General features: G+C 31.6%; 2 protein-coding genes across 2 annotated transcripts; one reads left to right on the forward strand and one right to left on the reverse strand.

The window, feature by feature from the left end:
* Positions 1–779: 779 nt before the first annotated feature.
* On the reverse strand, positions 780–2,964 carry LOC129292188 (60S ribosomal protein L19-1-like). The gene is made up of 5 exons (XM_054929746.1): positions 2,802–2,964; positions 1,710–1,832; positions 1,308–1,621; positions 1,094–1,140; positions 780–1,010 (listed from the first exon to the last, which is right to left on the reverse strand). Exons 1-5 carry the CDS (start codon positions 2,911–2,913, stop codon positions 986–988), a joined length of 621 nt encoding a protein of 206 aa, XP_054785721.1. The 5' UTR covers positions 2,914–2,964; the 3' UTR covers positions 780–985.
* Positions 2,965–3,939: 975 nt separating this feature from the next.
* On the forward strand, positions 3,940–4,958 carry LOC129292187 (uncharacterized). The gene has a single exon (XM_054929745.1). It carries the CDS (start codon positions 4,081–4,083, stop codon positions 4,726–4,728), a length of 648 nt encoding a protein of 215 aa, XP_054785720.1. The 5' UTR covers positions 3,940–4,080; the 3' UTR covers positions 4,729–4,958.
* Positions 4,959–15,076: the final 10,118 nt, after the last annotated feature.

Below are 15,076 nucleotides of genomic sequence, written 5' to 3' on the forward strand. Positions count from 1 at the left end.
ACCCGGCGTGTCTGTGGCTGTGGCAAGTTCATGTAACTTTGTGGACCTCAAATCTACATTTCATCAGATCGATCTTAATGCAAGCCTACCCGACTGCTTACCAGCCATCAGGCTGCTATGTAGTACGTACTCCTCTAATCTAGTATATATATATGTTACTTTTAAAACATAATTTAATTTACTTTATAAGTTTTTTTTGATAAGATTGTTTTGTTTCAAATTGAAATTTTTAAATTATTCTTAAAAAGTAAGAGAAAGAAAGATAAAAAAATAATATTATATAATTGACTTACTTTTTGCTTTTTATATAAGGATTATATTTGAAATTTTACTTATTTTTATTTTTTATATTTTTATTGTATTGATATTGATGAAGTTAATAAAAATAACTTATAAATAAAACCGGAGAGAGTATTTCTGATCCTCCCCTACCCTCCGTGGGGTATTTCTTTGCTTGGTGATTTTCTCCGATAGCAAAGATAACAAAACGCCCAGCTTTTCAATTCATCAACGAGAATCTAGAGCCCCTCGCTACACTTAGGATCGGGCAAGAGACAAAAGAACACGGTGAAATCCACTTGTCACATATACCATGTCGTCGCATTCTATTCAATTGATCTCTTTCAGAAGAGGTCGTACGGCGAGAATAGGACTGCATCAACGATGGTGCAATTGGTACAAGAATTGGTGATAACGTGTGGAATAGTGTAATCAGTTAAGATCATAAGATGATTACTTTCCTGCGAATGATTTTCTCACAGGTCACTGAGGGAAAATGATACTGAAGCCCAATTTACCAAGATGAAAACCATACAATTCAACACTTACAAAATAGCATTACAGTTAGTTTGACTGTCGCAGAAAAACAAAATTACTTCAATACATTGAGGGGAAACAAGGCTTTAAAAAAAAAAAAAATTCCTATTAAGCATAAACGCGGATCAGTCTGCATTCTCCAGTATTCATGCTCTAGGGTTCTCTACAATTACTTCTTTGTTTTCTTGGCTCCCCTATAAGAATGATACTTAATTTTTTACATGTGTGAAGAGCCAAAAAAATGCAGAAACAGTAAATTTAAACAGAACATGCTTACTCAGACTGTGGTTGTGATGCAGCTGCCGGTGCCCTTTCAACAGGTCCCTGAATTATTCAAATGCCAAGTTAGATCATGAAGCATTTATGCAAATGAAAATTTCAAAGAGGTTAAGCTTCATAAAGATCACCACAAGCAAGCAGGACCACTATACAGCCAATTGCTAAACCTTCTAATGTATGAGTGAATGAGAGGCAAAAGAGGCCAATCATACCTGTGCCAACCGCTCCTCTTTCCTGGCCAACTTTCTCTCCCTACTCGCCTTGCTCTTAGCGCGCTTGGCTTCAAACTGGTCAGAGAGTGTCTTCTCTCTAGCCTTTTCAGCTTTAGACTTATGGATGCTCTCCATCAAGCCACGCTTGTTCTTGAAGACATTACCCTTCACCTTCATATACATATCATGGTACATGTGCTTGTCAATTTTCTTGGACTCACGATACTTGCGAAGCAGACGTCTCAACACACGCATTCTCCTCATCCACAGAACTTTCGTCGGCAGCCTTGCCTCCCTGGTACCCTTGCGCTTACCTTCAATTAATAAGTAAACAATGACAGATTGAAAAAGGATGAAATCATGTAACAGCCCAAAACACCAGATTCTAATTATTAACCGCACCGTATCCAGAGTGACGACCCTTCCTTTTGGCCTCCTTCATTCTCCGTGCGCGAGATCTAGAATGAATCTTAGTTGGTTTCCTGATTATGAAACCATCCTTCACCAGTTTTCTGATATTTTGTCCTGCCATCAGCCATTAAAACATTAGAATCACAAGACAAATGTTGTCATTGCCTCAGATCTTACAACCAAGTGCAGACAGAAAATTGTGACCAAGAACATCTGGAACGACATGTAATTCCATCAATGAAAGTCGTGCGTGCACTAATTAGTGAGTAAAACATTTTATTTGAGTTTTTGCTTTATTTTTCATACCCTACTAAAATAGAGGGCTTATTTTTCTTAGTTACTTCCCTGCATCGTCACTATCTTTTAACAAACTATATGTGCTATACATTTTTCACGAAGGCTTTATCTCCAACCTCTCAAAATCTCATTCTCCTTGAAATCTAACTTTCTCCGTGTGCAGTTCATCAAAGACAACTCAAAATTCAAAATCACTTCAAAAATCTAGCTTTATTTCAGCCCCGCGGTCCCAATAGTTCCTCCCTCTGCTTTCATCAGATATAAGTGTAACTTCAAGACGCAGCTTAACTACTTTGTCCACTCTCTCTTGATTATCCTTTGAAAATTTTCAATTTTCATTTGAGCCATTTATCACCTATTCGTTCCTTTTTTTTTTCCACATCAATCACCCACAGCTGTTGACAACAGCGGAATCAGGATGACTTAGACAGCTACAGTTAAGATATCCAATTTCTCTCACTGAAGTAGATAACCACAGGGGATGCAGCAAATGCTAATTCAACATATGCTCTGTTTTTTTTTTTTTAATCCACTTCCCATCCCCAACGGACCAAAGCAATCGGAAACTCCATTATTACCATCACGGGAAGATTTTCTGAGATTCTACGTAGACAAACAAAAGTCAGTCGATTTCAAGTAACATGAATTCATGCAAAGATTTGAGAGACAGCACGATGTTTCGAATCAAGCCGATCAGCAGCAATTCACATCTTGTCTAAGGCGATCTGTTCGTGTAACCTGGATCGGAAAAATAGTTGGAAATGTAAAAGGGAATAGAGGATTAACTGGAATTCGCCATGGATATCTCGTTGACCTCATTAGGGTCAAGCCAGACCTTTCCTCTCCCGCATTTGAGCACGCTCGCGGCGAGCCGCTTCTGAAGCTTCAGCGACACCATTACCACCGAATCTCGGAGAAGCAAAGGTTCAGGGTTTTGCTGACTTTTGCATTTATTAATTTTATGATTAAAGGATAAATCTATGCACAAAATAATAGCACCTAATGTTATAAAGTAAAAAAACGGGACATAAATATTCATTACATTATATAAATAGAAGCAAAAATTATATTTTATTTTAACATCATTAATTTTAAATATTAAATATTAATTATGCATACTACATGTTAATATATAATTTAAAAAAAAATAAAAATATTTATAAAATAATTAGTTAGGCACACCCAGTCATCTAAAATAAGAAAAAAAGTAAAAACATCTATAATACTATTAAAATTAGTATAAAAATAATCAATTCATTAAATTCCTTTAATATTAACCGTTTAGCTGATATTTAAATAAAAATTTATTATTTTTTGTTAATATAGATAAAAAATATTTTTAAATAAAATTTTATAAAAGTTAATTAGTCATTGTATGAATATCATATAAAAAAATGTCATCTTGATTGAATATTAAATTAAATCACTCGCTTTTTATAATAATGGCAAAAATTATTTAAAAATTTTAAACTTATCACAAATAAAATTACTTAAAATTGTGACAATATTCTTAAAATAGAATGACATAAGAGACGTGCTTAATCTTAATCTTTAATTATATATAACTTATTTTACTATATTAAATTAAATCTTACAAACAAAAAAAAAAATGAGTGAAGAGGAAAGGGAGATTTTGTTTTTTTTTGGTGATTAATAAATTGGATTTTGTTTTAGGGAAAAAAATCAGCAACTATCTAATACAAAATATATTATCTTTTAGATTTAGATGGAATGGAGTATCCATCTAAAATAAATGAGGATATTTCAATCAAATATTATTAGATTTTGTCACAATATAGGGCATTTAAACTTAATATCTAAGCGGCTGATTTTCTATTTCTATTTAAAAAAAATCTCACAGGCAATCCGAATCCGAGTCAAACTATGCGTGCCTCCAGGAATAAAACACGTTGCGTTTGTGGGGAGAGCTGCCATATATATTTCCACAAGGAAAGGAGAGTTCAGTTCGATTCGAAATTGTCTCCTCTCATTCGCTTTCTTCAATTTTTCCCCGCGAAGACTCCATCTTGCTTGAGTCTCCTTTCCTAATCCTGAAAATTTCACGATGGCGGTGGTGGACTTTCTTGTCGTTGATACTGCTGCCTTTGGAGCCGCTGCGAAAGGTATAGGAGTCGCAAAGCTCCTGCTTCGAAGTTTTCATGCTTGCAATAGCCTCTGTCTGAGCGATTCACATGCGGAACCATTATTTTCTTCATCGCCGTCCTTCAGAGTTTTGCAAATCTCATCGGTGAGTAATGCGATCGACGCCGTCGCTCCACCGACTGTGAAATCTATTTCATGCAGAGTACCTCGTCGAACTCTTCTCCGCAGAAAACGACGAACGAAGCGCAGATTATCCGGTGATGGCTCCGAGAATGTCGGACATCAGGGGTTCTTTTCCGGTGATGATGGCGATGGTCCTTTTTGGGGCGATGGTGGTGGTTTCGGCGGCAGTGGCGGGGGTTGGAACTTTAATAGATTTGGTGAAGGGCACGATTGGGATGAATCGTCGTCTTCGCATTCGGACCCCGCTTTTGATTTCGTCTATGAGGTGCTGTCCTGGATCATGCTTTCAAATTGCCTCCATTTTGCGTTCAAGAGGATTGTCAGATGGGCTTCGGGCGGCATTGTCGGTGCTGATAGCGGAAAAGTTTATAGGAAATTGGCGCCAACGGCTCGGTACCTTATACTGCATCGAAATTTATGCTTTTAGGAACGTAAGCTGGCAGATTAGCTGGGATCACTTGTGTAATTAATTGGCCATTTACATACGTTTCTGTTGGTTCCCGTAAATACTGTACATAATTCTCATTTAATTTATAGTTTCTCGTTAATTTCTAAATTTAGATGTGCCATTGTGGTTAATTTGCTGATGCTATGGTATAACTACGACTACGGAGCTGAGCGCACAGCTGACTTAGTCAATATTACTGCTTTGTTCAATGGATGCACTTTGAAAAAGCTATATCTTTGTTCGAGTCTTGAGTTAGTAATGGTATGAAGATGGGTCAATCATCCCAGTAAGGGATGATGGGATGTTACTCTTTTGTAGATCCCTGTTTCTGCCACTCCTTTCTTAACTGCAGGCAAAAATTATCACTGTTAACATTAGGTGCTGGGATTTTTTTGATGTTGCTTGTCATCACCCCGAATCCTGGTGGTTTAATTATTGCAATTTTCTGGATTTTAATGTTTGTGGCGTTGAAACATATACTGAAGGCGTGGCCGAATGTATTTGTTTCATATTATTTCGTGTTTGTATGAATCTGATCTTTGATTTTAACTCCTGCAAGTGCTGGACAGTATATGTGAGAAGGTACTCCTTATATTGACTGAAAGAAGGGTATAGAGAGGAAGCAATGCGTGATTTACTCATGGCTAAAGACGCAAATACTCAAAAGCTTCTATTCCTGTCTGCATAATTTGGCAGAATAACTAGTATGGGAATGGTGTTTACTGTATGAATTATCACAATAATCTTTATTTTTTCATCCAACTGAATAACATTAGTACGTCTTTGTGTGCTTGGTGGATGTATGTTTCTTCCTAGAAGGTATCTGCATAGACTATCGTGGCTATGTTGTATTTCCTTGCTTATGTCTGGTTGCATTGCCGTAGTGATTTTCTCTAGGACCTTCTTTTCCGGATCTCTCATTTCCCTGCCTTCTTTTAGAACTTCGGCAATCATGGATGATAACATTGTTCTCCGTTTGTTTATCTGTTCTGCATTGACTCATCCCGTTTCTAAGGTTTAGTTGTGGATCAGTAGAATAAGCTGTGCAGAATCGTGTGAAACTGTTCGTCTGTACAGTGTACTGAAATCGCGTGGGATTGTTAGCTTAGGATTAGAAGGGGATAATAACATCCAAGGACTTATTTTATCTTACTTCTTTCTCACCATGATTACATCAAGGTTTTAACTTTTAATGTTAGGCTTTTAGATTGAATTATTGATGGCGTACTAGGTGGATCATGTTCGTCGACCAGATGTGTAACAGTGGTTTGTCAGCAGTGTGATGGTCCTCAATGATTGTTCTTTTACAGTCTGCAGCCAACATCTTCCCGAGTGCATCTAATGTTAAAGAGTGTCTACGAGGTTGATTTGAATTCGTTTGATTTCAAACTCAATACAAAACGTAACGTATCTCTCAAGAGTGTCTATAAGGGACAATGGTTTGATTTTGGACAATTTTAGTTCTTGTTATTTGAATTTTTTTTTTCTATTTAGGTTTATATTCCTTAGAAAACAGGGAAAATATATGCTGAGCATCTGCTATACCTCTCGAGAGAGCTACGGCTGCTTAAGTAGAAAATGCCTACATTGTATTCCTTCAAAGACAATATAAGTGGAAGGATCTATGGCTGATTCAGTATGAAGTATCTGAATTCATGTGAATATAGACATTGTCTTTGAAAGAGTTACCCCTAGTTGAGTGTTTAAATCTAATCCAGTCAAATAGCTATATTAAGTTAGCTATTCCGTGCTTTTGTGGTTTACTCCTGTGTTCATAAACCGCATGAGACGAGTTCAAAAAAAATCTGGCATCCCAAAAAGAAAAAAGAAAATGACTCTACTTTCTTGAGTTGACACTGAAAATGTAGACATGATTTTTTCTTTTCTTTTTTTTTTTTAGCAAAGAAAATGTAGACATGATTAAAAAAGCGAAAAAAATCAGTGTAACCGGATGGCCAGGAAGGGACAAAAGATTTGCGCGCGCGTGTAGGGAGGACTACAAAACAAAATCATGCCGAAACAATTGAGAGTTAGACTCTGGGCTTTGTATCAAAAACAATTGGGCCTAACACTTTGATACCAAACCAAACTCGAAATATAGGCTCAGGCTTCTCATGAAAATGCAATATAGCCCAATACACTTAAGTTAGACTCTGGCTTTACATCTAATGTAAATTCGTTACATTGTGTCCATGAAGATTGAATCTAGCAGAAGAAATTAATCTTTCACAATATAATAAATTAATATTTAAATTTTTATTAAGAGAAGTACCTCCACATTTAATGCCTCGATAACGCTTTGAACAGGATCGCCTCCAATAAAAGAATATCTGGGGAAAATCTAAAATAAAAAATAGTTGACATGTTTAGCCTAAAGCTAATCTGACCATATATGTTTTTCCATTCTAGCTTTTGTGGCGTATTCCCCCGGGTCACACCCTCAGTATACGTAGGAAATCTAGCGGTAGGACAATGAAATATGTTAATAGGAAAAATTAGAGAAATTTTGCAGAAAATGGCAAAGGCAACTGTAAAGTCTGGATATGTGAAAAAAAGTAACACTTATCAGCATAGAATCAAGCTTTAAGGAGAGATCTTTACCATCTGGTCCAACCAAGAAGCAGTCAGTCAGTCACTTTAAATCAATCACATGAAGCATAATGCAGATTTATCAGTGTTTTGATTTGATTCGATTTGAATAAGATTTTAAAAATAGTATATTAAAAAAAAAACTCAAACTGAATATTTCATTTTCAGCAATTTTAAAATTGATGAGAATTATTTTTTCTCCGTTCATATTTTGGTTTGGTTCGACATTGATGTAAATTTGTTTAAACCATAGGATGAATGACATTTGGATCCTCTGCAAAGGAATACTTTAGTCAATATTTTTAGGAGGAAGACTTTTTAATATGGTATCTCAGGTTTGTCAATCATAAAATGGCCCTTGTTGAGGGGCAAAAGACTAAAAGTACCAACAATTTTTTAGTAAAATGCACCAACCCATCCTCCATTTTATCTTAATTACAAATGCTTCTCTTTTATTTTTAAAATTTATATAAATCTCTTTTAAAATAAAAAATTACAATATACATACCTCTCTTTTATTTTAAAGATTTCATTTACATCCATTCAACTGTCAAATCATATGTTTTGGACTAAAATATTCCTCTTTAACATAATATTATTTTAGAGTCATTTAAGTTTCTGAATAATAATTATAATATTTAAGTTGATAAAAGTAATAGTAAACATAAATAAACTTATCTATGTAGTATACAAGTCTAAGATTCATTTAAATAAATTATCCATGTAGTAATTTTTAAATTTTAGATAGATAAGTTGATAAAAATAATATTTTAAATGTACATGAATAAAAATTTAATGAATTAGAAAATATAAAATAATTAAAAATATAATATAATGAGGGATAAATTAATTAATATAATTTTTATTTATTTTATTAATTTAAATTTAAGTTTATGTTTACTAATTTTAATATTTTGTAATATGTTTATATAAATATAACCATAATATTCTTTAAAATAGAAGGAGAGAGAAGATGTCATATCATGAGGGCATATTAGTAATTTTAAATTTTTATCGACAATTTAAATTAACATAATAAAGCATTTTAGAATCTTAGATAAAATATTTCTAGTGGTGTTAAAAATTGATTAAAGCGTAAATTTTAAAAATAAAAGAGAGGTCTTTGCAATTTTAAAAAACTTGAGGGGTGTTATTGTATTTTACTCATAATCTTGTTATAAAGAACCCAAATATCACTTTTTGCCTAAATTAGTTACGTAATTTATTTTTTTCTCCCTTAAGATAAAGGTGGACACGTATCTCATATATATATATATATATATATATTACATTTGTAATTTGAACCGGTTAAAGTGAAAAAAGAGGGGTAGACCGGACGGTTAAACATCAGAAAAGTTTAGGAAAAATTGGGCATTAAAACTAAAGGGTGAAATATTTGGGAAGAATGATCGATTTCAAATTTGTAACTACCTTTTAAGAATCATCAATAGAGATGCTTGAGTTGAAAATCTCTTTAAATTCTAAGTTTCAACAATAGGAGAAGGTATAATATGTATTTTAAACATGTACCGTTCTAAGTGGCATTTACATGCTGCTACATCACATTCCACAATTTTTAGTAGGAAAGGAGTGAGGAACTCCAAAACTCCCCAACCAAACGAGTAGTAAATCAACATAATTAGCCAAAATGTTTTATTGTTAGGATTACATGTGGGTGTAAAAAGAAAATATTTTTTAATATAATATTTTCAAAATTTATTAATTTATTTTAGCTTTTTAAAATTGAATATTTATAATTTATCATTTAAATTTTATACCCAGATTTCTAATTTATTTTGTATTTTTTTAATTCTGCCTTTTTAAAAAGCATAATTTTAGGTTTAATATTTTTTCTTAAAAATATCAAATTAGTCTCATGAAAATGTATATACAAGAAAACTCATATACATTTTTGTCATCATATATCTCAACTAACTTTTTAATTAAATCATTTAAATAAATTTTAATTTATTCAATTGGTTTCTAAAAAAAATTTAAATATAAATTACATTAAAGGCACAAACTTTTCTTTTAACATCAATTTACTAACCTCAATTGACTTTAACATTAATTGCAAATTTTTTAATCTAAACAAACACTTACTCACTCCTCTCCAACTTAGAAACTCACTCAAGCATTGCAATTGTCTGTCATTCTCACTTCTCATGAATAATTATGTCATGGTATGATATGAATTTGAAGTTGTAAGAAATATTGGAATGTAATATTTCGGTATGATTTTTTTTAATATCTATGAAAAGGGAACAAAAAAGGTCACATCGGTTGATGGGTTAGTCCATTTAACCCTTCAACCCACACATAGATTGGATTAATATTTTTACAACTCATATAGAAATAAGTTAACCCAACTCAACTCTTTTTTTTAAACATCTATATAATTTGAGTTGGTCCATATTCCTATTTCAATGTAGCTTTCAACTTGATAGTTTATAAACTTACTATTTATGTTAATTTTTAGGTCATTTAGATTTAAATATGCTAAAAAACTATAGTGAATTGAAAGAAAAATGATGCATGTAACCTTAACAAGTCATTATTTGTCAAAATGAAGGAAGGAAAGGGAAAAGGGCCCTAAAATGGGGTTAAAAAATAAAATATCATATCAAGGCCCACAAATAGGCCCAAAAACCTTTGACCAGGGGGTTGATGAACCATCTAAAGACTCAATAAAGGCTGGATGGGCAGAAAAATTGAGACAAACTTCTTACCCTAGCTTCACCTATGTAAGGAGCAACCATGAAGAGCTTCGTTTGCACATGCATGAGATGTATAACAAAGGGAAGCTCACCTTTCCTCTTATCTGCGTGCGAACAAGAGTGCACTACATATGGCTGCACTGGGACAAAGAGTTTTGACACATAGAGAGCCTATTTTTTCTGAAATAAGTTCGACCGTCAAATTTAATTTAAAGGAGATGTAAAGTACTAGGGTTTAGGCTCATTAAGGTGCCAAAATCTATAAATAAGTCCTAAAAACACGCAAGGAGGATACTTTTTGACAAAGACACAATCTGAAAGGCTAAATACGGAGTAGAAGGTTGATCTACTTGATATGAAAGTGATTTTTCATGCTCATCTCTTGTTCTATTCTTAATAGTTTGATGGATTTAGGAATTGTTATGGCTGAATTTATGTTTGGTTTCTAAATTTTCACTTAGGGTAGGGAGTAATCTAATTGAGATGTCTGCACTCTTTCTTGCTTTGATTTTATTTCCTATTGCTTTGGATTTATGGTTTTATTACTCTTTGAGAGTAGTTATTCAATTTTATTTACTTTTTCTTATTCTTCAATTCTGAGTTTATATCTGGCTAATATATTTTTTATATGTGGACTTGCTTGATAAACTCAAAGGAGAAGAGCAAGTTTAGACTTAGGAAAGTAATCATAAAAAACTAGATTAAAAATAAGGGTTAATAAGCAAATAAGACCTTGAACTATTACTTGAAAATCACCTTTGACTTTGAACTCTTAAAATATGCAAAATAAACCCTAAATATTTAAATTTATTATAAAATAAATTCTAACCGTTAACTTTTTTAACACCATTACTATCCACACAGGTACTGTAACAGTCATGGTTAAATTCATGAGAAAATAAACCCTGAACAGTACCTGTATTAACAGTAATGGTGTTAAAAAGTTAACGGTCAGCAGTTATTTTGCTATAAATTTAAAAATTTAGAGTTTATTTTGCATATTTTAATAGTTTAGAGTCTAAGGCAATTTTCGAGCATAGTTTAGGTTCTATTTGCTCATTAACCGTAGAAATAATTTAGGAGCTTATGGCAACATTAATCATACCTTAATGGTTTAATTAAAGGATTAAAATTTAGCAACAACTGATTTAGCTTTAACTAAATATAGCTTAATCTACTAAAAGGTAATTAAGCCACTTTCATAACTATTATTGCTTTAATTGAATAGAAATAATTCTTGGTCAGTAAAAGTAACACATCTCGATAGGTGAATCTGATCCCTAACACTTCATTATTGAGTAAATCACCAACTATTTCTTTTTGTTGATTTATTATTCATTATTTATTTTTCAATTTGATTATTATTTGTTGCATTCAAATAACAAGATTACTATTCTCTCTTGGGTTTGACCTAAAATACTTTAGACTTACTACCATATCGATTCTGCATACTTGTGGGAGTGATCAATAGTAAGCACCACAATTTAACATTTAATATCAAAGTCCTAATTTATTTGATATTCTTAAAAAAAAAACACATTGTAAAAGGCATGGAGCTGGGAATATGTATCAACCCCTCAATCATATGGGCTAGGAAAGATATAGGTTGGGTTGGGTTCAATTTATTTTTATATAAGTTAAAAAATTTTAATCCAATCCAATCCTTGAAGGTTGGTGAGTTAAATGAGCTAACCTGTTAACCTATTTATTCTATTTTTTAATTTTTTTATAAATTAAAAAAATACACCTAAATGAAAATGATAAGTGCCAATATGATTCTCCTTCATATTATGATTCATTTTAGATACACTAAAATATTAACTTATAATGTTTGTACAAAATATATGAATTGAGACAATCAAGTCATGCCCATTAATTTATTAGATGTCATGAATCTATCATATTCCATCATTTTTCTTTATTTTTTATTTTTAAAAAAACTAATATGGGTTAAGCAAGTCAATTCTAGCCCATTAGGGTTAGTTCATATGATTCATAGATTTTTTGGTTCAAGTAAAAAAAAAACACTTATTTTTATTTAGGTCAATTTTTTTCAACCTAATATTTATGATCAATTATTTTGGCCAACTCATATAATATGACCCTTATTTCTGGCTCTAGGCATATGTTGGAGGGGATTGTTTGGTATACCAACATTTTACCTTGACCAAATGACTGATTAGAGGACAAACAAATCTTAACATTTGCGTTAATGTAGTTAAATATAATTGAGAGTGTTGCTCTCTCTAACGATCATGTGCACAATTCCTGGCAGTGCGATAGTACTTTATCCGATATTCACTGAATCACTGCAGATAGTTGAAAACTATCTTTGCTACTCACTCGTGTTAGGGGAAAATTATTGGAAGAATTATTTTAATTAAGATCCTGTTCAAGATAATTTGGGAAGTTTTTTCAAAAATTTTCATTAATTATTTTCCCTTCCCCTTCCAATTTCAAACTAATTAAAGCTTGAACCGTCCAAGTTTTAACTAATATATTATAAGGAAAATATATTTATTGTAGTTCCTAAAATTATGAACAATTTGGGGATTTGGATTCGATAGATTGCCCAATTTTATTCATTCAATAAGTGTCTAAATTATATCCATTAAATTTTATTAATACTTAAAAATTATTAAGCTGCATTTCCCTAAAAAAATTTAAAACAATTCCCATGATCAATGTACTCTTTACATTTGTTGTTCCCAAATAGAACAATCATAGATAACATCTCTTACAACCATTCAATTAAATAGAACAAATGTTATCATATGGGAGACACTCATTGAATGAGTGAACTTAGGCTTCTCATTAGATTCAAATCCTCAATTAGAATTGGTTTCTAAAGATTTTTCCCTAAGAAATCAATCTTTAAAATTATGATCAACTTTGGTCAAAATTTTTGATACTAGTATAACATAATTTTTGAATCCTGAGAAATTTGAGTATTATTACCTTTCACCTAGACTAATTTAAATCCCATTATGTGAATCGTTATTACCAATAATAACAACTTCACAAGTATATCGAAAATGCTTTTGACATATTTATTTAATGTGATTGCATATCTTTGGTCTCATTTGATATTTTAAAATAAGTTGATTTAATTTCCTTGATTAATTTAAACATAAGTAATCATCATATTTGTGACAACCCATTGCCGTACAAAAAAATGTTTTCCCAAATTATAATTATCCTTTTATTTTCTCATTCTGCCATGACATTACTTGTATTTCAATAATTTCGATCATCAAAATAATCAATAAATCCAGACTTTTGGATAATAGATAGAACTTTAAGAACAATGACAACTTCTGGTAAGTGGTCATCACAAGAATTATCATTCCTGTCTACAGGGAAATATCTCATAAGAAGCAATAGTAAGTACGGGAAACAAATCGTAGTAATATTAATAGTTTAGGTCCATGCATCTTGAATTCTGAGAATGAGGACAAATGCACTCACAAATTGTTCCCTAGAAGATACAAGTCTGACTTATTATATTGATCCGATAGAGTCAATATATTTAGTGATACGATAAAGACAAATTAAATCATCACAAATTGATTGTTCATTCATGACTAAAATATAAGCAAATGGGTGACCAAAATGATTATATTCCTGGTTGAGGTAATGCCCACTAGTAGGGTTACTATAAATTTATTTATTGATTTCAACTGATTCTGACTAGGTTAACTTCCACATTATTTTAGAAAGTTGGATCCAACTTTTGTCCTCGAAGAGGTGCTTGGTTCCATGAACCTGAATTTTGTTTCAATTTTTTAATATATAATTTGCGTGGTCTAGATTTCCCTAACTTAAAGAATATTTTTTTATGTTTTGCTAGATCACATTCATAATTTAGATTATGCATTGGATATCTATGCAAATTAAAGATACAACAAAAGCAAAAAGTAAGTGACGTTGAAATAATCTTCTCATACATCAGATAAAATCAGAAATATTGTCTTTTGAGGACCATTAATAAGTTTTACATAACGACAACTTTGTCATTCCAACATGGCTCTCTCTTTCTTTAAAAAAATTTAAACAAAATTAAGTTAAGGATTTTAAAAAAATAAATATAGCATTATAGTAAAGATTTAAAATATATGGTTATATTAAAATATAAGAAAAGTACGCTGATGTTATTAATGACATTCAAAGCTTGTGGTGCTCTATGAGAAACTATTCTTTTTCTCTGATTAATAGAGAAGGTAACTTACGAAGTTGCGGATTTTCTTGCAGATAATACTTGCTAGATGGATATCGTATGAATCTACCTTGGCTCAAGTGTTGATTCTTGATAGAAAGCAAGCTGAGAAGTTTCATAATGCTAGCAAGAACGTTGGTTTGGTTAGAAAAGGGATTGGCTAATTGTGTTTGTTCTTGGAACTAGAGTTTATTATTTTTTTTTCTGTGGTTTCTTTGTTTTCTTTGAACCTTTGTTTCTGTTTGTTTGTTTTTTGGGAGAGTTTTGTGTGTTATTACCTTATATTTGTAGATTTTTTTTTTTTGAGCGTTTCTCTTTTGACTTCAGCTATTCACGTTGTGTAATTTTTGTCTTTTTATTAATAAAATGGTTTCTTTTTTAATTCGATCATTGTGTTTGAATTAGGAAATTAAAGTGATTTTTGAAAATTTTAACTATTTTTATTTAAAATAAAAGTACTCCCTCCATTTCATTATATCGGTATTTATAGTGTACAATTAAGCTCTTTTTTTTTAAGAATTTCAAATCAATATTGAATAATTTTTTCTGTTTTATCCTCTTGTAATCAATAATTTAACTAGTTTATTTAATATAGTTAAATACTCAAATCTCTTCTAACTAAATTAAATGAAATAAAAATTCTGGTAAACTATGCATATTTGTATATATTTATCGTTTTTTTAATCTGTGAAAAAAAACTTTAAAAGACCAGTGTAATTATGAAACAGATGGAGTATTATTTTATACAATAGGAGGAACTCAATAATTGAAACATAAACGACAATTGATAATTAAAATTTCATTT

The sequence above is a fragment of the Prosopis cineraria genome, unplaced genomic scaffold (genome assembly GCF_029017545.1).
Source record: "Prosopis cineraria cultivar Desert tree isolate PC_DT_omini unplaced genomic scaffold, ASM2901754v1 PC14, whole genome shotgun sequence".
NCBI classification, from domain to species: domain Eukaryota; kingdom Viridiplantae; phylum Streptophyta; class Magnoliopsida; order Fabales; family Fabaceae; genus Prosopis; species Prosopis cineraria.